The following is a 22,729-nucleotide window of genomic DNA, read 5'->3' as shown; positions in this document are numbered from 1 at the left end:
TAAGTTTATTTATTGTAAATACTGCCCATTTACAAACAAACTGAATTGAAATAAGAAGTTGTGTTTCTCTAGAAATTTCAGTGTACACATAATTCAAGATGAAGTCTTGGCTCTGGAGCTCCAGAAGCAGAATGAATCTTGTGGAATGGAACTGACCCCTCTTCCCCCTCCCTTGCAGACCTCCTAAAAGACTCTCCAGAGTGTTGTGAGAGTCTCATGAACACTCTGCTCACTCATGGTTCCCAATATAGGTGATTCCCTCCAGGAGCCATCTGAGTCACAAAACATTCTGTTCAGAAGAGTGCCCTAAGAAGCTTTCCAAGAGGCAAAGGCGACCCAAATGTCTCCTTCTGCAAGTTTTATTTCCCCCTATTCAGTTGCTAAGCCATAGTTTATCAATACTCGTTTTTTATTTTAAACATATACATGCCATTTCATATGATATTAAGCTATAGACCAGGTTCATGGGCACTTAACCAGGGATGGTGCATTGTATACACCTGTTGCTTAAATAACAAAACTGGAAATAAGTCCCCCCCCCCCCCGTTTGTAAGGATTTAACAAATACTGCTGTTCTATGCTGGGAAACAAACCCCATTAAATTAACCCAACCATTCAAACCTGCTCAGCATTTTCATCTACTACCAGAGGCAGCTCATTTACCTCCGAGGGAAAAAGGAGTAATAATGAATTGCTTCACTGCACTCAATAGGTGTAACATCCTGCACAAGTGAATTGTCTAAATGTGAAATAAAGGAAGATGAGAGGGGGAAGAGGTCCCAAAGAAGTCTTCAAGCATTAAAATAGACTCAGCTATACAGAAAAGGGGCCAATTCAAAGGAAGTCAAAAGCAGTTCAGAGCTAGGAGCAAATTCAAAGTGTGTAACATCCAGCTGGGCGACAGAGTCTTATTACCGCCTTGCACAGCCGGATCAATTTTCATCACATGAAGAGGCGATTTGGTGTAGTGTAATGGATAAGAGTGCGAGCTGTGGACCAAATCAATCTTGGGTTCAAACCTCAGCCTAGTAGTGAACCTATCAGATGGCTGGAGGCAAGGCACTACCACTCAGTCCCCTATCTGTAAATGTCAGGAGAGTTCTAAAGATTAATGAGGTTAATCAGCTGTGTCCAGTCAGGCGATTGGCTAGGTGAAATTTCTGGCAGTCACTGTATCCTCACAAAGGTAGGATGGGGAATCCTAAACCTTACCTTCCAGAACTGGTGGAGGTGATGGTAGGGGTACTGATGAGTGGATATTGGTCTGGGTGCAGGCTGCTGGGATCAAGAGGGGCAACTCAGCTGGGTACTCAGCACTGGGTTAGGTGGAGCACCCCATCAACACCATCAACAGATCAGGGTGGAAATCCCTTTCTCCACTCACCATGCAGTGATCACTAGCAGTTCTCACCTAGCAAATCTCACCAGCCACTGTACATAATTCAGGAGAAACACTCTGAATACATCGTTTAAATACTATTTATAATAGTGACCCTTTTAACTAGCAATGATCCGGGCACAGAGTCAGAGGCTGCAGGGGCACCAGATGGGGTGCCTGATCTGCGCTCAGAGCTCAGTGTGGAAGGGAAAGTAGGGAGACCATTCTGCCTGAGAAGCAGGCCACATCTCAAATTTTGAGAAAGTGCCATGAGCGCCAGCTACAAAATGGGGGCATGGCACAATGCAAAATGGCTGCCACACCTAAAAAAAAAAAACAAGCAAAGAGACAAAATGGTATGGGCATGCTTCCTGATCAGCTATCACCACATCTGCTCACACAAAGAAGCTCTTTGCACCTCTCCTCTGCTTTGGGTGGAAGCGCGGGTATCCAATCCTGGCATCCACCAAAATGTGAGCAAGTTTCAGGGGGCATTTCCAGGTAATAAAGGCTGAGCCTGTGCAAACAGGAACTGAGCAGAAAGAGCAAACAGATCATGTAGATTTTTAAGGGGATACTTACTAAGACCTTTCACAAGAGCTGTAGGAGGTATGGTGGGCACACTTGTGCACACATGGATCATGTTTGGAAACCCATTATACAGGCTGACTATCAGCTTTGCGTGCAATTTCAATCAGGAAATCAGTCCAGAAGAAAATGCTGCAACCCACAGTTGTAAATGGAAGAGTGAATTACACATTGTGACTTTATAGGTAGGTAGTGAGATTCAGATTTGATTGAAACAGATTGTCAAAATTCTAAATATGTTAAGACTAAAACCACATTTTAAAAAAACCAGCATTCAAAGGGCCATTTCTGAATCTATCCATTAAAAGGAATGGTGGGGACTGTGCAATCTGTTGTGACTCATTAACGAGGACTTGCATGGACATTTTGTATTCATTTTGAACATGTACAGCTCCTAGCACAACAATAAGGGCATTATTTGTTATTAGTGGTAATCCCTGCTACACGTACATGTACACACACAAAACCAACAAAGAAAATTCCATAAAAGAATCCAAGTCTTTAATGCACAACTTGCAATAACACTAAAAAAAACCCCACTATTCTTGCTGAGATTAAGGCTTTTATATTACTTTGAAAGGCACTGATTATCCAAATCAATCTATATGGGCTTTAGAAGCAGCTGAAGGATGATGAATGAAAACGGCATGAAAGGAGAAAGTCACATTTAAATGACGGTTTGAAGTTCTACCAACCTATCCTTTATTTCCATGACAGCACCATGAATTTTGGAGAGAAGACAGATTTGTTTCACATTTCTTTCCCATCCCCTCTTCAAACAGCTCAAAGAGGGAAGCTTCCACAGGGTTGCATTTTTGTTCTCACAACAATCCCATGAGGTAGGATAAACTGAGAATAGGGATAAACTGAGAACAGGAAGCCTGTCATAACTCCCATTGGCCCAAGACAGCATGGCCAATGGTCAGAAATAAAGTGAGTTGTAGCCCACCAAATCTGGAAGGTTAAAGGTTTCCCCATCCTGGAGTTTCATAGCTGAACATGGATTTGAACCACAGTTTCCATATACAAAACCAACACTATTAAGACTGAATGTTGAACAGAGCAATCTCTGCTGCTAGAATATTCTGAAATTGCAACAAGATGTTTAGGTTAGGTTACTGCAATATATTATACATGGGACTGCCTCTGAAGACAGTTCAGAAAATTCAGCTGGTGCAGAATGCAGTGGCCAGGTTGCTCATTGGGGCAATACGGTTTGAGCATATAAGACCAATCTTGGCCCATCTGGCTGCTGATTAGTTTCCTGGCCCAATTCAAAGTGCTGGTTTTGACGGGTAAAACCTTAAACGGCGCAGGATCACAATACCTCAAGGACTGCCTCTCCTCATATGAACTGACCAAGACCCTACAACAATCATCTAAAGCCCTTCTTCATATGCATCCTCCATGAGAGGCCTGGAGGATAGCAAACACGAGAAAGGGCCTTTTCTGTGATGGCTCTCCACTTATTGAATGCACTCCCCAGGGAAGCTTGCCTGGCACCTTTGTTACATATCTTCAGGTGCCAAGCAAAAGCATTCCTCGTCTCCCAGGCCTTTGGCTAATTGAGCAATCTATGGCATTTTAAACTGGAGTGGGGGTGGTATTGTTTTCATTTGTTACTATGGGGTGTATTTTTATATTGTAAACTGCCCAGTGGTCTTCGGATGAAGGGCGGTATAGAAATTAAATATATAAGTAAAAGGAAAAGTTATGGGTCCCCACATATGATATTTTAAAAGCAACCTTATGAGTGAAAACTTAGGTTTAAAACAATCCAGATGCAATCCAAAGAACATCTCTTAACTAAGGTGTATGGAAAACAGGCTAGCCTGGTGTAGGACTAGCAAAACCTGGGGAACCATAGAACACACTTGGTGACTTTCCCCTTTCTATCAGATTAACCTACCCCATAGGGTGATTTTACAAAGACTGTAATAATACCTTCAACATGTTCTATTGATTCATGGATTGGTCAATTCATACCTCATCTGTATTGTAGATAATCTGCAAACCAGATGATATCATCTCAACTAGGTAGAGGAGGAACAACGACAGAGCGTTTATCTGTTAAAAGGAAAAAAGGACAAGAATGGTCAGACAGTAAAAGAAATGACCCTCAAAGCAAAAAATAATCACCTATTATATCTCATGTTGAGTTTGTGATCCCACTTGAATAAGAAGTCCTGCAGCAAAGTTGTCCAAAAAAAAACAAAAGAAAACGGAGGTAGGTAAAGTGAAACTGTCAGAGTGAGCAGAAAGAACAGGAACAGATGGAGAATTAATGCATGTCCTGTACATGAAGGGGCATGTAAGCTAAGAGCTGTGGCTTGCTCCTGTAATTAACTATCATCTGTTAAAGTACGGCCCATGGGAATATTGAAGCACACTTGGGGCATCAGGAGATGCACACACACACACCATCAATGTTGCTTACTGTGGAATCCACATGGCATCTGTTTTAGAAAGTTTTAAAAAAAACTTTTACCTGCAGTTGGAAGTTGTGAAATTAAGCAAATTAAGTTGTGAAATTAACTAGCTAGCTAGCTAGCTGTTTTTTGGTCTTCTTTTTTAAGCAAGCAGGGATTTATTTCAGTGCCATTCCTGTCAAAATGCTTCTTGTAGATGGAAACGACAGTGCAGATGACAAAGCAAAAAGAAAAGACATACAGTGGAAGATGTTGTTGCATCAGGCAGTATACCCCCATCTCCCACCTTGTAAACAAAACATTCATGCAGCTTCCTGCAGAGGGAAATATTAGTCTCAATCAACTCTTCCGCATTTGATTAATAGAGTTAAATTATATTTACGAAAAATGAGTTGTTTTCCTCTGTTAACATAATTATCTATTAGATATCTGTATCAACTGCCGTAGCACTGCCAAGATATTGCATCGTGGGGGCAAAAAACAGCCAAATTATCAGAGAAATGAATGCACACAAAATACAATCATTTCACAACAGCTAATATTACACGTTGCTTATTCCATTTGGAGATAACAGAATAGTTTCAATTTATTTATTTTTTTAAAGAATTGTAACCCTCATTTCCTGGCAGTTAACAACAATAAAATGAAGAACAAGCAATTAATTACAAACAAACATCACTTTAAAAAAAATGGCAGGAATAAAAAGAGCAAGTTTGAAACAGCAACAACAACTAAGCAGATATTGGACCGGTGCCAAAACCTCATGAGAGGAGGCACCACGCAAGCAGCCTTGGGTAGGACATTCAGGGTGCTACTATCAAGAAGTCCCTTTCCCCATTTCCCAACCACTTCACCTTGATGGGGGTCACTGGTGGAGGAAGAGGACTGCGGGGGAGCGCCCCGTCCCTGGCAGCACAATCCCGGTGGGGTGCCACTGTGGCTGCCCCCCCCCCCCGTGCTGGACATCCTGCCCCCGCAGGCAGCATGCCACCCCCCACGACACACACCACACCCCCGCCTGCTCTCCACCACCACCCCGGTGCCGGTGCATGAAGCTCCGCCACTGATGGGGGAACCAGGAGGCGGCTGTCTGAAACCATAACAATATGGTTTATACAGGTGCATGCCTCTTTAAGCACCCAGTTCTAAACCATAGAAAGATGCAAAGGCTGAAACCAACTGTGCTGACTAGGGCTGATGGGAATTGAAGCCCAAAACATCTGGACGGCCCACTGGGAACTGTAGCTCTGAGAAGAAAATTGGGGTATCCCAACAACTCTCCTCACCTTTAACAGACTATGTGACTGCTTAAAGTGGTGTCAGAGTGCTTTTAAATGTGTGGTGTGAAGGTGTCCCCAGCCTGTCCATGCCTAGTGGGTATTTGGACTCATGATTCTTGAAGAACAGCCCCCCTTTGCCCCTGGTAAACCAATTTTGAAGCTGAAGGAAATCTCACAAGCACTTTGAGCACAAGACTGGCATGCCACAAAGAAGTAAGTCCAAATTTCCACCAGAAATGTGCAAGACTCTGGTGCCCCTGGAGTAGGTCTCTTAGATGCCAGCCACAGGTTTGGAAATGGCAGCTGGACCATTTTCTGAAAAGTGGTCTTAGCTCTGCTGTTCTTGTAACAACATGTCTATTCCTAAGAAGTACATAAAAAAAAACACAGCAGATAAAAGGTAGGCAAACAATGCCAATACATGGTGATGACTAAGTTTGATGTGAGAAGGCTGGTTGAAGGCATCTGGAACATTCAGTTCAGTTCCTTTGTTTCAGCTACTGGCCATAACAAATTATAAAGTAGAACACTAAAAATAACAGAATAAAACCCATCAGGCAGTAAACAAAGAAATCCACATAAAAGAAAGCCCACAATCTATTAACAGCTCAATGCCAAACTAGGCTCAGCAGCAAACATAATGATTACAATCGACAATACTGTGAGTCAAAGTAATTTTGAAGAAGCTTGCAGCCAAGGGAAAAGTAGCCATTCTAGTGAAAATTTCCTCGTGGCAATTATCCAGGAGAAACTCTAAATTTCCACTGGCTGGACCTTACGGGTTACTAATACTCCAGGACAAATACATTTCTGACCATAAGCAAACATGACAAAGGCAAGAAGGAAACTGCATTTGTAAATCACAGAAATGTGAACTATGAAAATCAAAGCTAAAAATTAAATGAAAAAGCAGTATCAGAGTGCATTAAGTCCTTCTTATTAATTAAGCTCTCCGTCATGGATCACTGCCTTGTCGTGGTGAAGGGGCTTGAATAACTCATAGAAGCTATGAGCTATGCCGTGCAGGGCCACCCAGGATGGACAGGTCATAGTGGAGAGTTTTGATTAAATGTGATCCACCTAGAGCAGGAACTGGCAAGCCACTCCAGTATTCCTGCCAAGAAAACTCCATGGACAAAGACAACAGGCATATAAAAGTTATGATGCTGGAAGATGAGCCCCTCAGGCATCCAACACGCTGCTGAGGAAGAGCGGAGGACAAGTACAAGTATGATGAAGCGGCTGGGCCAAAGCCAAAAGGTCGCTTAGTTGCGGATATGCCTGGAAGCGAAAGGAAAGTCCAATGCCGTAAAGAAAAATATTGCATAGGAACCTGGAATGTAAGAACCATGAACCATGGTAAGCTGGATGTGGTAAAAAATGAGATGGCAAGAATAAATATTGACATCCTGGGCATCAGGGAACTAAAATGGATGGGAATGGGTGAATTCCGAAATGGGAGTGCTGATCACCTCATCTGTCTCCTGAGAAATCTCTATGTGAGGCAAGAAGCTACAGTTAGAACTGGATAGGGAATAAATGATTGGTTCAAAATTGTGAAAGGAGTACGACAAGGCTGTATAATGTCTCCCTGCTTATTTAACTTATATGCAGAATTCATCATGCGAAAGGCTGGACTGGATGAATCCCAAGCTGGAATTAAGATTGCCGGAAGAAATATCAACAACCTCAGATATGCTGATGACACAACCTTGATGGTGAGGAGGAATTAAAGAACTTTTTAATGAGGGTGAAAGAGGAGAGCACAAAATATGGTCTGAAGCGCAACATCAAAAAACCTAAGGTCATGGCCACTGGTCCCATCACCTCCTGGAAAATAGAAGGGAGGCAGTGAGAGATTTTCTTTCTTGGGCTCCATGATCACTGCAGATGGTGACAGCAGTCACGAAATTAAAAGACACCTGCTTCTTGGGAGAAAAGCAGTGACAAACCTAGACAGCTTCTTAAAAAGCAGAGGCATCATCTTGCTGATAAAGGTCCGTATATTCAATCAATCAATATACTTTATTCGACCGATAGTCAGAAACAAAAAACATTTCTCAATACAAGGATAAACATATAAAACTGAAGGCATCAGAGGGATACATAAAAATATAAAAATATAAAACTGAAGGCATCAGAGGGATACATAAATGGGGTATGACCGCGCTACTAAACCTCCTACAGATAACCCACATCAAGACATTCGATTATACGTTTCCGACACTTGAGCGCCAGGAAGAGGAATTTAGCCACTGAGAAGGTTATTTTCCCAGTGGGCTTGTTGAGCAAAGGTCCGTATATTTAAAGTTATGGTTTTCCCAGTAGTGATGTATGGAAGTGAGAGCTGGACCATAAAGAAGGCTGATCGCCGAAGAATTGATGCTTTTGAATTATGGTGCTGGAGGAGACTCTTGAGAGTCCCATGGACTGCAAGAAGATCAAAGCTATCCATTCTGAAGGAAATCAGCCAGGAGTGGTCACTGGAAGGACAGCTCTTGAAGCTGAGGCTCCAATACTTTGGCAATCTCAGAAGAAAATACTTCCTGGAAAAGACCCTGATGTTGGGAAAGATTGAGGGCACAAGGAGAAGGGGACGACAGAGGACGAGATGGTTGGACAATGTCCTCAAAGCTACGAACATGAGTTTGACCAAACTGCGGGAGGCAGTGGAAGACAGGAGTGCCTGGTGTGCTCTGGTCCATGGGGTCACGAAGAGTCTAACACGACTAAATGACTAAACAACAACAACAAATTAATTAAGCTGTTTCCTAGTAAGTGACGCTGAAACAAAACATCTTGCTTTTATTGGTATGTTAAAGCGGGAAAATCAATTTGCCAAGCTCCAGAGTTTGGCACATCTTTAAAGAACTCTGGTCTTTAACTGAGCCGCAGGGGAAAGGAACAATTCTCAAAGCCACTCAGTCCCTAAAGTATATTTCAGAATTTTATTTCATACCTGAAGATGTCCATATTCCTTGTGGGACAAGACCTCATCACCTGTGTGGGCACTGAAAATAGAATGGAGGCATTTGGATGGCTTAGGATCTTGCTTATATTGTTGAACCTTTGGAGAGAAAAAACAGAGATGATACTCCTAAATAAATATATAGATGATTATGCTTCTATCACGAAAAGTATCACAAGGCATTGAAGATTATAATTGTTGGATTAACTTTTTTATCAAACAAAAACCCCATTATGCAATGTAAAACACTATATTCTAAATATAAAGCTAATTCTAAAGATCACCTACTGGAGAGGTAAAACCCATATTATTACCAGCCCATTGTCTTACGAATAAGAGCCAGACAACAAAGGTGGAAGGATCCATCTCCAAACATAAGCTTTCTTACACATGACTTTTAAGTGTCCAGAACGGCCTATCACATCAATGGACTGGAAAGCCTTCCCTTTCTATGCAATTTCCACATGGCAATGGAAAATGTGGCATTATTATTATTATTATTATTATTATTATTATTATTATTATTATTATTTTGCTGAAGACTTCTGATTTCATTTTGGGGTCTTTCCTTCAAGCTATTTTTATATTTTCCCACTCGAATTCTCACTACAGAGAGATCAGAAGCAGGTCAGATTCCACTGCCCTTCCACCATTCCCATTTCTGAAGGACAGCAAGCTGAGTGGCAAAACCAAGACACGCTGTGGTGATTTCAATGTGAGAAGTCCTTTTAACCCTAGCAGTCTAGACTCTTCCCGACTCCCAAAGTGAGTGGGGAGGGAAAGGGTCATGGAAGCCCAAGGCCTGCTCTGGATTGCTCAGGATTATTTTTTTAAATGAATTCCTCCCCATCAGTTCTCATTCCCTCTGTGCCCTCCTATCCTCATGGTATGGTCCCCCATTTACACATTTTTCACCTGTGCCCCCCATGGAATATTGGGAAACACTGGCCTAGAACCTAGCCTGTGGTTTTTTTTTTCCTTCCCATATAGAAAACGTATAGAGAACATAAGATATTTAATTAGCTGAGTGGTTCATCTCATTGATCTTTGGTGAAAATGAGTAATTTTGCTACCCTAAGAAAGGCAGCTATCTTCATTAGACAACTGACACAAATGCTTTATCATCACAATCAGGAACTACACTAATCTCTTCTATTAATCCATCCATCTTTATTGTTGTTTAACCACAGACCATTCTAACTTACGGTACTTGAACTGGCACATGGAAAGTAATAAATCCTGGGCATATGCAATCAACAGAAAAAGGCTGACATGACCGAATGAGGTCAACTACCATCATTTTTTTAAAGTCAACAAATGTATAGCCCTGTAAAGAATACTGATATATGTAAATTATACAAAGCACATAATATCTGCAAAAAAGTAAAATAAAAATGTAGCAGTGTAGAGTGCTCCTTTTGAGGATTCTATGCAATCTTGCCCTTTTCCAGGAGATTCTATTAATGTTCCATTCCCCAGTTTTCCATTTCCTCCAGTCAACATTACATACCCAATGAGTGTGCTTGGTTGTCAATAGGCAATTTGCCCCCTTTTTGCAGATCAAAAAAAAAAAAATCTTCTGCAAAATTTGGCATTCCCCTAAGCCTGCTGATGTCATCTTCTTGTGAATGGATGGTACTATTTAGGCTACATAACGTTCCACAATGGGAGAATGAGTTCACTAATGTTCTAAAGACATTATGCAAAATCGTAATACTTAATTAGCCCTTATCTTCAGAGAAAATGTGGTCTACCGTAATTTAAGTTTGAATTCAATAGCAATAGCAACAAACAGAAAACTTACAGTTTGTTAAGACCAAGCTATAATAAGTATTACAAAACAGGTAAGATACCATAGCCCACTCGATCAACTTGGCTAGTAAGAATGACCACTCAACTCTTGTTTGAGCTGCCTTCATCAGGAGCCATTCTACCTGGCCGCTACAGAGGGAGAAGTGAAACAATGTGATTCCCTCCACTGGCTATTTGGTAACTCCACTTCCAAAACCATGATCCCATCCCACCTCGCCATTCATGCAACTCCATTATGCTACAGCATGAAAATACCTGAATTTCATCTTCCCAATCAACCCCTTTTGTACCATTTATTATTTATATGATTTCCTTTATTTTCAGTGTGTACACTCCAACTAACAATTACGCAAGGTGGCTTACAACAGAAATGTAAAAGCAGTATCAAACAGCAACTTCAGCAAAAGCACAGAGCAATCAAGAATGTGCTGCGTTGCCACCCCACCAAAAGGCATAGCAGCAGTAATACATCACAAAGAGCCTTCAAATGGTTATTTCCGCTTTGCTGGACTATCTGCATCTTAGATCACTAACCAGAAACAGCTTTCAAAATGTGACCCATCCCTCACTCCTCAAATAGATAAGATAAGATAAGATAAGATAAGATAAGATACTACACTAAAAAAATGTTTCTGTGCTGCCCACATCAATGTAAACAACATTATATTTTTATAAAAGCCCCGAACAAACCAACAACTTCTTTATATATGATCAGGGTCATGTCTCTTGGATTCTGGTCATAATTATAAATTATAAGCTGTTGCCTTAAGTACTTTGGCAGAAATAAATATATAGAATCATGTAATTGTAGAGTTCGTAGGGACCCCAAGAGTCATCTAGGCCAACACTCTGCTAATGCAGGAATCTCAACCAAAGTATCCATGACAGATGACCACCCAACCTCTGCTTAAAAACCTCTAAGGAAGGAGGGTCCACTGGCTTCCAAAGGAGTCCATTCCACTTTTGAATAGCTTTTACCACCAAAATGTTCTTCCCGGTGTTTGGTCGGAATCTCCCTTCTTGTAATTTGAATCCATTGGTTTGGGTCCTGCCCTCTGGAGCAGAATATTTGAAGATGGATATTTTATCTCCTCTGATTCATACCCAGCTCCCTCAACCATTCCTCATAATACTTGTCAATATTTTGTCAAATTTGAATCTTGCCTTTCCAACAAACTGGGCTCAACAACAGAACAAATATGATACAAGATTATAAAGAAATATAATTAACTGATTAAGTCACCACCGCCTAGGACACAACTCCTCCTCAGAATTGATGCCACCCTACCTTACAAAAGACATTTTAGTTTTTCTAACCTCCACAGAGGACAAGGCTCTTTAAGCAGTTACTAAGTTCTCTTTGCAAATATATTTAACATAGAAGCCTGCATACTCAAAACAATGTATTGGAAGTGCAACAAAGAGCTCCTTATACTCCAGTTCCAGAAAATGCTCTTGGCAGCTTCAGTTCTGAAATCAAAATTGATATTTTCTTCATCCCAAAGATATCTCAACATGTAAAGATTATATCAGTTTAGCAAAGCAATATGGGCCTCAAATAATATTTCAGTGCTCTATCATTTGAATCTCTCTCTAATATACAAGAGATCAGAGCTTAAATATTTCAGGACAACCATTATGCAGAGGGAATACTAAGTACAAAGGTATAAAAATTTATTTAGAAAAAAAATGAAGGAAACAGTATCAAGGTCCTTAAACTCTGAAGTTATTAAAAGACAACCAATTTAAAAATACTAGGTAAAAAGGCAAAATTGATAACCTTTAGTGATTAAGGAGGCATGCTATTTGGGGATTATTACAGGATTAGTATAAAGCAGGAATGAGGAATCCATGGACCTCCAGATGCTGGTAAACTACAATGCCCACCATCCCAGCATATTGGCCATGTTGGCAGGGCTCATAGGATTTGTACGCCAATGCGACTGGAGAGCCACAGCTTTTCCATCCTTGGTATAAAATGAAGAAAAGCATTTAACAAGTTTTGGACAGATGCCAGAAAATGTGCTGGTTTGCGTGTGCGCACATGTGCAAACACACACACTACGAAGGTTACAATATTATGTACACTAGGCAAGTTGCATTAAATTCAGTGGGACACTAAAATAAGCAGGCACACTATTGGGCTGAGGGTCCCAGCCTGTTAAAATTATCCTTACACTTTTTAATGAGGATTTCCAACTCTCATGTTCAAGAAGAAGAAACATATTCCTAATAATCAGAAAGTGGATCTGAGTGAGGTTCAGGCTCAAAAGAACAGAGAAAATGGTTTAGCAGCATGCTGCCTTAAACCAGGTCCATTGAGATACACCTTGGGTATTTGCTAGAGCATTCATGCTGAAAATAAATGAAGAAGAAGGAGAAGAGGAGGAGGAGGAGGAGGAGGAGGAGCCCAGATCCATCTAGTCTAGTATGGCCTGTAGCAATGGGGTAGGAATAACGGGGTAGGTGGGGTTAAAAAAAATCACACCTATGACCTATCCCACAAAAGGATACCAAACAAATTGGATAAATATGTTGCCTTGAGCTCCTTGGAGAGATTATATATAAATGTGATAGATAACCTGTATACCATTTAATAGCTACCCATGCATTTTTGTTATTCCTATTTGCTTTGGAATTGCTATCTTCAGCATGGCACTGTGCACCATCAAATAACTGCTTACAGAAAGTGTTTAGCTTATGCTTTCCCAAAGCTTAAAAGCTAAAATTAGAGAAAATACAGGACTGCAAACTCAGTTCACTTGTGCTATTCCATTTATGATTAAGTGAAGCCTATTGCAGGCATCTTCAATCTCAAGATATTGACATTGCTCACATACATAAAATGAAAATATAGGCCATGGTATAACTATTGGTATATTAGATTACTCCTTCAAAATTCATCAGATATGGGGAGATGAGTTGGGTTTTTACACTGCCATGTTGTAAATGACTGCCACCATTAGCACAACTGGTTACCTCTTTGTACTCTGGAATGAAATTAGTTCTGCTGTAGCATAACATTTGAAAATATCTTTCTTGATAATGATGTGCAATGTCAAGCCTGGGTAGACAAATTATAGGCTTGTTAAATAGCTCTGCCATCAACTAATGAATACATTCACTTTCCTATTTGTTATCATTTTAATGCATTCTTTTCTTGGCACAGTATTCTCTGGTTAGCTACATGCAGAGGTATCTCAAAGACTGAACATATGGAGAAAGTGTGTGTGTGTGTGTGTGTGTGTGTGTTTTATATATATATATATATAGAGAGAGAGAGAGAGAGAGAGAGAGAAGGGGGGAGAGAGGGAGAGAGACTCAAATAAGACAAAGAAATATTGTTTCCCAAAGTCCATAAATGGAAAAGGTCAATTATGAAAACTGAGCCATACAGTGATATTTCTATGGACACCCAATCTGCACTTGAATGATGGCATCTAGACAGCAGGTTAAGGCTAGTTGTAAGACTGTGGAGGCCCAGCTTCAGCCCCACAGGGAAGGTTGGAGGCAATTATCTGCACAGGCTGCTTTATTTGGCAAATGGCCATAGTGCAGTGGTAAGGCAGATACCGTACCTTGCATGCAGAAGGCCCCGTGCAGTGATTGTGAAGAAGCTTCTTTGTGAGGGAAATACTGTATCTGAAAGACTGAACTTTAGGGAATTAATGTTACTGTTACTTTTACAGTGGTACCTCTACTTACGAATTTAATGCGTTCCAAACGCACATTCGTAAGTCAAAACAAATTGTAAGTCGAATCCCATAGGAATGCATTGGGAGAAAAAATTCGTAAGTCGAAGCAACCCTATCTAAAAATTCGTAAGTAGAAAAAATCCTATCTAAACAGCATCCAAGATGGCGGACGGAGCTCCATTCGTAAGTAGAAACATTCATAAGTCGAGTCATTTGTAAGTAGAGGTACCACTGTACCTTTGTTGACTGGAGGGAGCCAGAGGAGGCAGAAGACAATTGGAGTGGAAGGTATTACAGTGGTACCTCAGGTTACAGACGCTTCAGGTTACAGACGCTTCAGGTTACAGACTCCGCTAACCCAGTAATAGTACCTCGGATTCGGATTAAGAACTTTGCTTCAGGATGAGAACAGAAATCGTGCAGCAGCAGCGCAGCAGAAGGCCCCATTAGCTAAAGCGGTACCTCAGGTTAAGAACAGTTTCAGGTTAAGAAGGGACCTCCAGAACGAATTAAGTTCTTAACACGAGGTACCACTGTACAATGAGTTTTTTCACTATATCATACTATGGCCTTGGAAGGATATAACAAGAAAAAGAGACCTTGAGGTCAATTAGTCCCCAACCCTGCTAATTCTAAAACAATATAAAATTGACAACTTCATGCTAGGTAGCTCTGGCACCCTGGAATTATCCCTTTCTACATTGATGTAACATGATTAACACAAGGCTGAGTTTGTTTCTTAGAGTTCACTTTATTACACTGTTTAAATATATATATATGGGGAGGGGTGGGGGAGAAACACCTAGAAAATTGAAAGGCTTGGGCATGCCTAAAGTAGCTTTTTGATCCCAGCTTTTCTGCTCATGATAAAGTACGGTACTAGCGGGAAACTTAGACTTTAAAAAGTTATTATATGGGAACATCCTTTGTTATCTCCAAGCAATATCCAATCATTACCCTTCAGGAACAAGCTCCAGTTTCATTACAGGGAAAATGGTCTCCACATACAGAGTAAATGGAAGGAAAGAAAGTTGTTCCATTTCTGAAGAGCAAGACAAGATCCTCTTGGGGACATGAGCTCATAAATAATCTTTCCTGAATTATCTCTATCAAAGATGTTTGCACAGCACCTTGTCAAATCAACCCATACAGAAAGGGGAGAAATACCTTACTTAAAGGAGACCTTGTCACATTGAATTTTTCAAAGCAGATAGAAAAATAAAAGACATGTCAAGTGAATCATTCTTTTAATAGCATGGTCTGAATTCATTCTTAAAGTTCCATGCTATTTTTTTAAGGTTTAATGAATGGGGACAATGTTTTCAAAAATAAAATAAAATACAGTCATACCTCAGAAGTCAAACAGAATCCATTCCAGAAGTCCCTTCGACTTCTAAAACATTCAGAAACCAAGGCACGGCTTCCAATTGGCTGCAGGAAGCTCCTGCAGCCAATCGGAAGCCACATCGGACATTCGGGTTCCAAAGAACGTTCGCAAACTGGAACACTCAGTTCCAGGTGTTCGAAAGCCAAAACGTTTGACTCGCAAGGCGTTTGGGATCCAAGGTACGACTGTATCTTAATGTGATTTGTTATCCCTTAAAATCTTTTCCCCTCACATAACTGGGGAGATGGCAAGTTTGCAAAGATTATTAATCTCTCCCAAACAGCATTTAAAAGGAGATAAATTAAAATGGAAGCTGGTTTGCTAGTTCACAAAAGTCAACTGCATTGGACAATGTTGTTCTGAGGACACGTTTCCCTCTCTATCCACAGACAAGTGTTGAGATAGCTCCAATTATTCAATGTGTACCCCATACACAAATGTTACACCACAATATAGTTTATTGATTATATATTTATTAAATGTATTTTCCCAAGTTGGCATTCAAGGTGGTTTACATTTAGAACCAGCATTAAAATAGATTGCCCTGATAGCCCAGTGATCAGCATCATCTGCTCCTTAGTTTTCAAAGGCCTGTCTAAACAGGAAGGTCTTAGCCTGCCAGCAGAAGAGTAACAAAAATGGAGCAAGTCTAAACTCTCTTTCTGGGAAATTCCACAATATGGCAGTAGCTGCAGAAAAGGGTTTCTCTCATGTCACCACTAACCATACGTCAGATGTTGATGGGACCAAGAGAAGATGCTCACCCGAGGATCTTAGCACCTGGCCAGGTTTGTAAAGGGAGAAACAATATTTACAGTAACCTGGGCCCCAAAGCCATAAAGAGCTTTAGAAGTAATAACCAGCACTTTGAATTGTCCCTGGAAATGGACCAGTTGATACATGTTGTAACCAGAATGGCATAAAAATGCTTCCTAACACTAAGAATGGCTGAGCAATGGAGGTCATACAAATTCCTTTCCCAGATGCTTTTAAGAATGTCTTGGCATTTATTGAAGGTGATTTAAAATCTCAAGAATCCTAGTTGGCTACATGGCTCAGCTAGTTCCAACCATACACTGTAAGCTACCGTAATTTGCACAAAAACGCTGCTGATGTAAGCAGTCTACTCATGTGAGCCATATAACAAGGTTGGAGCAAAAGCAAACAAAATCAACTGCTCCCTCCTAGAACTGGAAAATGCCACTTTTCAGTTCACAGAAAAGAGCAGACCATTCACATTTCCTGCTCCCATCTGTACATCACTCACAGAACAGCCTTGTGAATGGCTCCCACAAGTCCTTGTTGTTGTTGTTGTTGTTTGTTTATATCAGGGGTCCCCAAACTAAGGCCCGGGGGCTGGATGCGGCCCAATCACCTTCTAAATCCGGCCCGCGGACGGTCTGGGAATCAGCATGTTTTTATATGAGTAGAATGTGTCCTTTTATTCAAAATGCATCTCTGGGTTATTTGTAGGGCATAGGAATTCGTTCATTTTTTTTTCAAAATATAGTCCGGCCCCCCATAAGGTCTGAGGGACAGTGGACCAGCCCCCTGCTGAAAAAGTTTGCTGACCCCTGGTTTATATCTTGCCTTTTCCCCAGACTAGGATTCAAGGCAGTTTACTCAAATTAAAGCAATCAGATAAAATACCAAAGGCTAAAAACATATAAGATAGTTAAAAAGCAATTAAAATATAATAGAACTAAAACAATATAAAAACAGATCTATTAAAATACAGAGTAAAAACAGCACAACACTATTTAATAACCCTTTCCTGGCTGAAAGACAACAAGGAGAGAGTTTCTAGTGTCTTGTCAAAACCAGTTTTCAGAAAACTTTTCCCAAATTTATAATTTGATAGTCTATTACATAAAATTTATGCACCACTTGATCGTAAAAACAACAAACCTCAAAGCAGTTTATAAAAGGCTACAACAAGAAAATCAAGGGAAAAGTACAACAATCCTTTAAAACATACTAAAGTTAAAATACCAAAACAGTTGTACGTTTTCCATAGTGTTCCAGCTTGCTGTGCATTTTCAACATTACTTAAACCAGCAAGCTCCCATCTGTTGTTGGTTTAAGTTCCAAGAGCAACTGAAAGATGGGATTTCTGACATATATTCAGTTGTCCATTTACAACAGGCATCTCAAACCTGCGGCCCTCCAGATGTTTTGGCCTACAACTCCCATGATCCCTAGCTAGCAGGACCAGTGGTTGGGGAAGATGGGAATTGTAGTCCAAAACATCTGGAGGGCCGAAGGTTTGACATGCCTGATTTACAACATCAGGTGCTTCTTCGCCTTCAGCTTTTTAACGCATTGGGCCCAGAGCCTGGGAACTGACCTTTCCTAGCAGGCTGCATTGTGGCATCACACCCATTGCCCTTTTAATTTGATTCCCAGTTGGAACATTTTTAATGCTTACAATTAACTTAATCCTTTAGAATTAAGTGTGTGCTTGTGTCCACACTGCAGAGTTTTACCTTATCAGCCTGGCGCATGTAGCAGTAGAGAATTCCTCGCATACATTTTATAGCAGAATGCTCCAGCTCGTGGGTCCTTCCCTTGTCATCATCAATACGCCTGGGTGAGAGAGATAACCCGTGAAACAAATTGGAAATGAATTCAGAAGGAAGTAAAAGGTACCAGCATCCCTTTCCTGATAATTAAGTATTGAGAATGCTTTATATAGTGGCACCAGCAAACTCTGATACACTCGAGCCTTATCAACCTCGCCACAATAAAGCCAATAGGTTTTTTTTTTTTTTTTAAAGCAATCAAACACTATGTCTAGGTTTCAGGAAATGAAGTCAAATAAAGGTTGCCCACAAACTTGATACCCTTTTATTTGCTAGTTTCGATCATCACCACCACCACCATCATTATTTCAATGTATTACTTGCCCTGCACCATAAGGTCTAGGGTGAGTTGCAACAATTTAGAATACAATACTAAAAAGCAGTTTAAAACAAATTTTTAAAGAAAGAAAGTCCAAATAATTATGAATCATCAAAGGACAGAGAGAAACAATATTTTTATTTGACAAATAACTGTGACATAGTGATGGTTTGCAATGTTGCTAATCATTTCTAAACGGTATGAAGTGAGCACAATGCATCAGATTCCTTCGTATTACTTCTGGGGACAGCACTGTGAAACAGGCCATTGTCTCTTCTGCCTCTCGTGCCAGTATGACTTGCAGTGTTCTTACAAAAGCCTTGCCCTCTCATTAAAAGGCTCCACCCACCTGGTGTCCTTCAGTGTCATCATAGTGTTAGGGACGGTGTCATGTGTGATTAAGGCATTGAAACCGTTAGCTGTCACCTTAATACACTCAACGGATTTGCTCAGGACACTTAGAATGCCAGGAAAATTAACTTGCAGAGTGGCATGCAGCCTTTAACATACACACAAACATCCCTTCTCCTTGGCCTGTTAATGCAATTACTGTATAGCATGTGAGCTCCTTAAAATTTAATGCATTACCGATTACCAATGGCTCAGAAAGTGGAAACCAAAAATGAAAGTATGTGATGCATAGAGATATGCAGGATTAGGGAATAATGGCTGATATGCACACTTACAGGGTTGAAAGTTCAATTGAGCCATTTTATTTGTTTATTTATTTAGAACATGCAAATCCCAGACTGAAGGCCCAGAAGGCTCTCAATGCAGTTTACAAAAAGATTTGCACAGTGCTACGGGGACTGCCAAGTGCCAGCAAGCAAAGATGTGCTTTCATCATGAGATGAGTGAGATTAAACTGTACTGTCCCCCTTTTTCGTCCCACACGAGAGATGTCACCAGTGAAAGTTGTTGCCTAGTAGGTGGTGGTCGAAAGGCAAAACAAGGATGGGGACAGAAAATGCTGCTGGAATAATCCCTGAACCATATGGACACACCTTGTATTATATTCAAATAAAATATAGACAGTGGTAGTCTGCTAGTGCCTGGGAGACCAAATTTTGAATTCCAACTCAGTGATGAAGCTCATTGGCTGGCCTGGGGGCCAGTCACCATCTCTTAGCCTACCCTACTGGTACCTTGCAGAGCTGGAGACGTGGGGACCATGTATGACTCATTGGATGAAAGGTGAGATATAAATATAATAATTCATATCAGTGCCCTGCATTAGTAAATCTCAAGCACCAGGCGAGTTAATAATCACTGTTGCTCTACTATATCAGAGGGTGGGGAAACTGAGGTTCAGGGGCTAAATGTGGACCTCTGGGTCTCTCTATCTGGCCTTTATGACTCTCTGCAGGCCACACTCACTAGCACCAGCTTCACACCCTTCACAAGTGTCTCTGCTTGTCAGAAATATATGTCTGTGAAGTGTGGTAATCTTGCTTGCCTGGATAGAGATTGGTGTAATGCATGCAGGTGCCAGAAACCTCCAACAAACATAGGGAAGCTCTGACTTGTGAATGGGTGGAATACTGCCTTTTGTACGAAAAACCTGCATCCATTGCTTTTCCCACTTTTGCCTCTGATCCCTGCGCACCACTAGTATGCACTGCCCAAAAGTTTCTACATGAAGGAATGTGATCCTTGGGCTGAAAAGGTTCCCCTCTCTCTGTGCTACATGAATGCTTTCAATCACCACAGTGTAAGAGAGTCTAAGGCCAGAACTGAGTACCGTACTGTACAACTGTGGCACTCACTTCAAGACTTATCTACTTGTGTGAGCTGTGCAACAAAGGTGAAGAGAACACACAGGAAATCAAAGCAAAAGCTCTCAACCAAGAGCAGGGAAAGCTTCTAGGAAGAGCTTGTTTCTTTTGACAACATAGAAGGAAAAAGTAACATCTGCACAAACCTTCAGATCATCGCTACCTAGATCTGCATGAATCCCATGGGGAGAAGGAATTAAAGCTATAATGAAAGGAAGATGTCAAGGATTCCTTCCAGAGGCAAAAGTAACAGAACACAGGAGACATTCTGGCTACCTTTTATTCAACAGTATTAATATGTTCAGTAACTGCATTTATTACTAAGTGTTTTATAATATTTTTAGAAGCAGTGAAATGAAATTAAACATATAAATCCTAAAAGCTGACATTTCCATCTTGTAATTAAATGGAACTCCTTAGGAGGTACTCTGCTGGTTAAGAACCTTTGGGTTTTGATTTGCAGTTACCAAGGGTACTTCAGACAGAGCTGTCATTAAAAAAAGAGAATAGGACAGGCTTTTAAAAGGTGAGTAAGTTCACCAAGAAAAAAAAATAGTCTGAGGAATCAAACAGTGACAAATGAATATTTCAAGAGAAGGCACTGATAGAGCTATCCAGCTTTCAAAAACAACAAAGTCTAAGTTTAAACCAGGAAGAAAACAAGATTTCATTGGCATATAAGTTGTTTGGCAGAGAGATCATCCACACTTGATGCAAAGTCTGTGCATGAAAACGAAATTATAATTAGCTCTTCAATGAAAATCTAGCAGAGCTAGAGCAATGCTCAAGAAGAAGAAGAAGAAATTATCTCCCTACTGTGTGATGCTGACTGGAAATAGGAGTAAATTATTCAGCATTCCCAAGTCATTTTTCTTCCCTCATAAATATATCAGTTAAACTAACACCACCTTCCTGTGTATCACACATTAGAAAAAGTTTGATGACCACAGGGAAGCAGTATTTTAAGGAGATAAACACCTTTTTGAATGAACCATAAAGAAATATTGAAGCATTAACTTAATTGTTCTTCATATCAAGTTCCTTGGTTGCTGTAGAATGGTTTACCCCTGCCTAAGACGTACTGGAAGCAGAAGCAAAATCTTCCCAGAAGCCCATTAAAGCACACAATATTCTTGAACAGATAACCTGGATAAACAGGTCATTGCTAATGTATGGGTATTTTATTTTAAAAAAAAACACCACAGACACCATCCAAAACTACAGGCAGATGCAAAAAAGACATGGTTGTATCCAATGTTGTGCAAAGTTAAAGTCATAAACATTTCTGCTAGCAAAATGTTTTGCACTACCGTGTTTCTCATATTTTAAGTCATCCCTACAAAATAAGCCATGGCAGGATTTTCCTGAGTTGAAGAAATATAAGACATACCCCAAAAATAAGCTGTAGTGGTGGGAGCAGGTCTGGATGGCGCCATGGAAGAGGAAGATGCCTGTCAGCGCCCGGAACTGGCTGCTGCTGCCCCTCCAAAATGTCCAGCAGCATGCACCGCGCCAAGGACTGACCCGGCGGCGGGACTGGCAAGAGCCGCAGTGCGTGCTGCTCCAGGCCCCGACCCGGCGGCGGGACTGGCAAGAGCCGCAGTGCGCGCTGCTCCGAGCCCCGACCCGGCGGCGGGACCCGGCAAGAGCCTCAGCGCGCGCCGCGTGGAGCCCCGACCCGGCGGGACCCAGCAGTGTGCCCTGCTGAAGCGCCGACAACGCGCGCAGCAGCAGCCAGTTCCGGGCGCCGAGCCGCGACAGGAAGAGGAGGGACGCAGCGGGACGCAGCTACAACAAAAAACACCCGGCCGAGCCTTCATTGGCCGCCGCGGCTGCCACTCACTGGTCCCTCCCGGAGCTCCTTTGCGAAGAGGCTGCCCCACTGGAGCTTTGAACTGCTGCGCGCGGAGGCAGCAGCGGCGGTGAGTCTTGCTGGGAGCTCGGCGCCAAGCAGGAGCGAGTGAAAAACGCCCAGAGCTTGAGCGTGCTGCGGCTCTTGCTGCGTCCCGCCGCCGCGTCAGGGCTTGGAGCAGCGCGCGCTGCAGGTCCCGCCGGTCCCGCCGCTGGGTTGGCGCTTGGCGCTGGCGCTGCTCCAAGCCCCAACCCGGCGGCGGGACGCAGCAAGAGCCGCAGCGCGCGCTGCTCCGAGCCGGGATCCGGCAAGAGCCGCAGCGCGCGCCACGTGAAGCCGCGACCCGGCGGGACCCAGCAGCGTGCCCTGCTGAAGCGTCGACAACGCACCCAGCAGCGCAGCAGCAGCCAGTTCCGGGCGCCGAGCCGCGACAGGGGAGGTACCATACTGTAATTTTTTAAAAAAATAATAAGACATTTTTATAATTATAAAAATTATAAGACATGACTTATAATATGAGAAACACGGTAGCAGAACTCAGATGCACAAGAGAATGCATAAGAGTACTTGTGACTTTATTAACTTTACTGTGCAATAGATTGCACAATCTATTTGGGGATGGGCCATATTTCAGCAGTAGAACATCTGCTTTGCATGCAGAATG

At 41.6% G+C, this 22,729-nt stretch overlaps 1 protein-coding gene across 8 annotated transcripts in view; it reads right to left on the bottom strand.

The window, feature by feature from the left end:
- The window catches only part of PHKB (phosphorylase kinase regulatory subunit beta), a 151,564-nt gene that overhangs the window by 95,867 nt on the left and 32,968 nt on the right, over positions 1-22,729 (bottom strand). For 6 of the 8 annotated variants that reach the window (XM_088671855.1, XM_035117351.3, XM_035117349.3 and 3 more), the window contains 3 exons: positions 18,024-18,123; positions 8,635-8,742; positions 3,953-4,033 (listed from right to left, as the gene is read on the bottom strand). In XM_088671855.1, the coding sequence (XP_088527981.1) occupies positions 3,953-4,033; positions 8,635-8,742; positions 18,024-18,123 (289 nt within the window). The remainder of the gene's footprint in view (positions 1-3,952; positions 4,034-8,634; positions 8,743-18,023; positions 18,124-22,729) is intronic. The other 2 variants (XM_088671856.1, XM_088671857.1) reach the window with 1 other exon arrangement.

This window comes from Zootoca vivipara, chromosome 6 (genome assembly GCF_965207765.1).
Source record: "Zootoca vivipara chromosome 6, rZooViv2.hap1.1, whole genome shotgun sequence".
NCBI classification, from domain to species: domain Eukaryota; kingdom Metazoa; phylum Chordata; class Lepidosauria; order Squamata; family Lacertidae; genus Zootoca; species Zootoca vivipara.
This window is presented reverse-complemented; position numbering and strand designations above follow the sequence as displayed.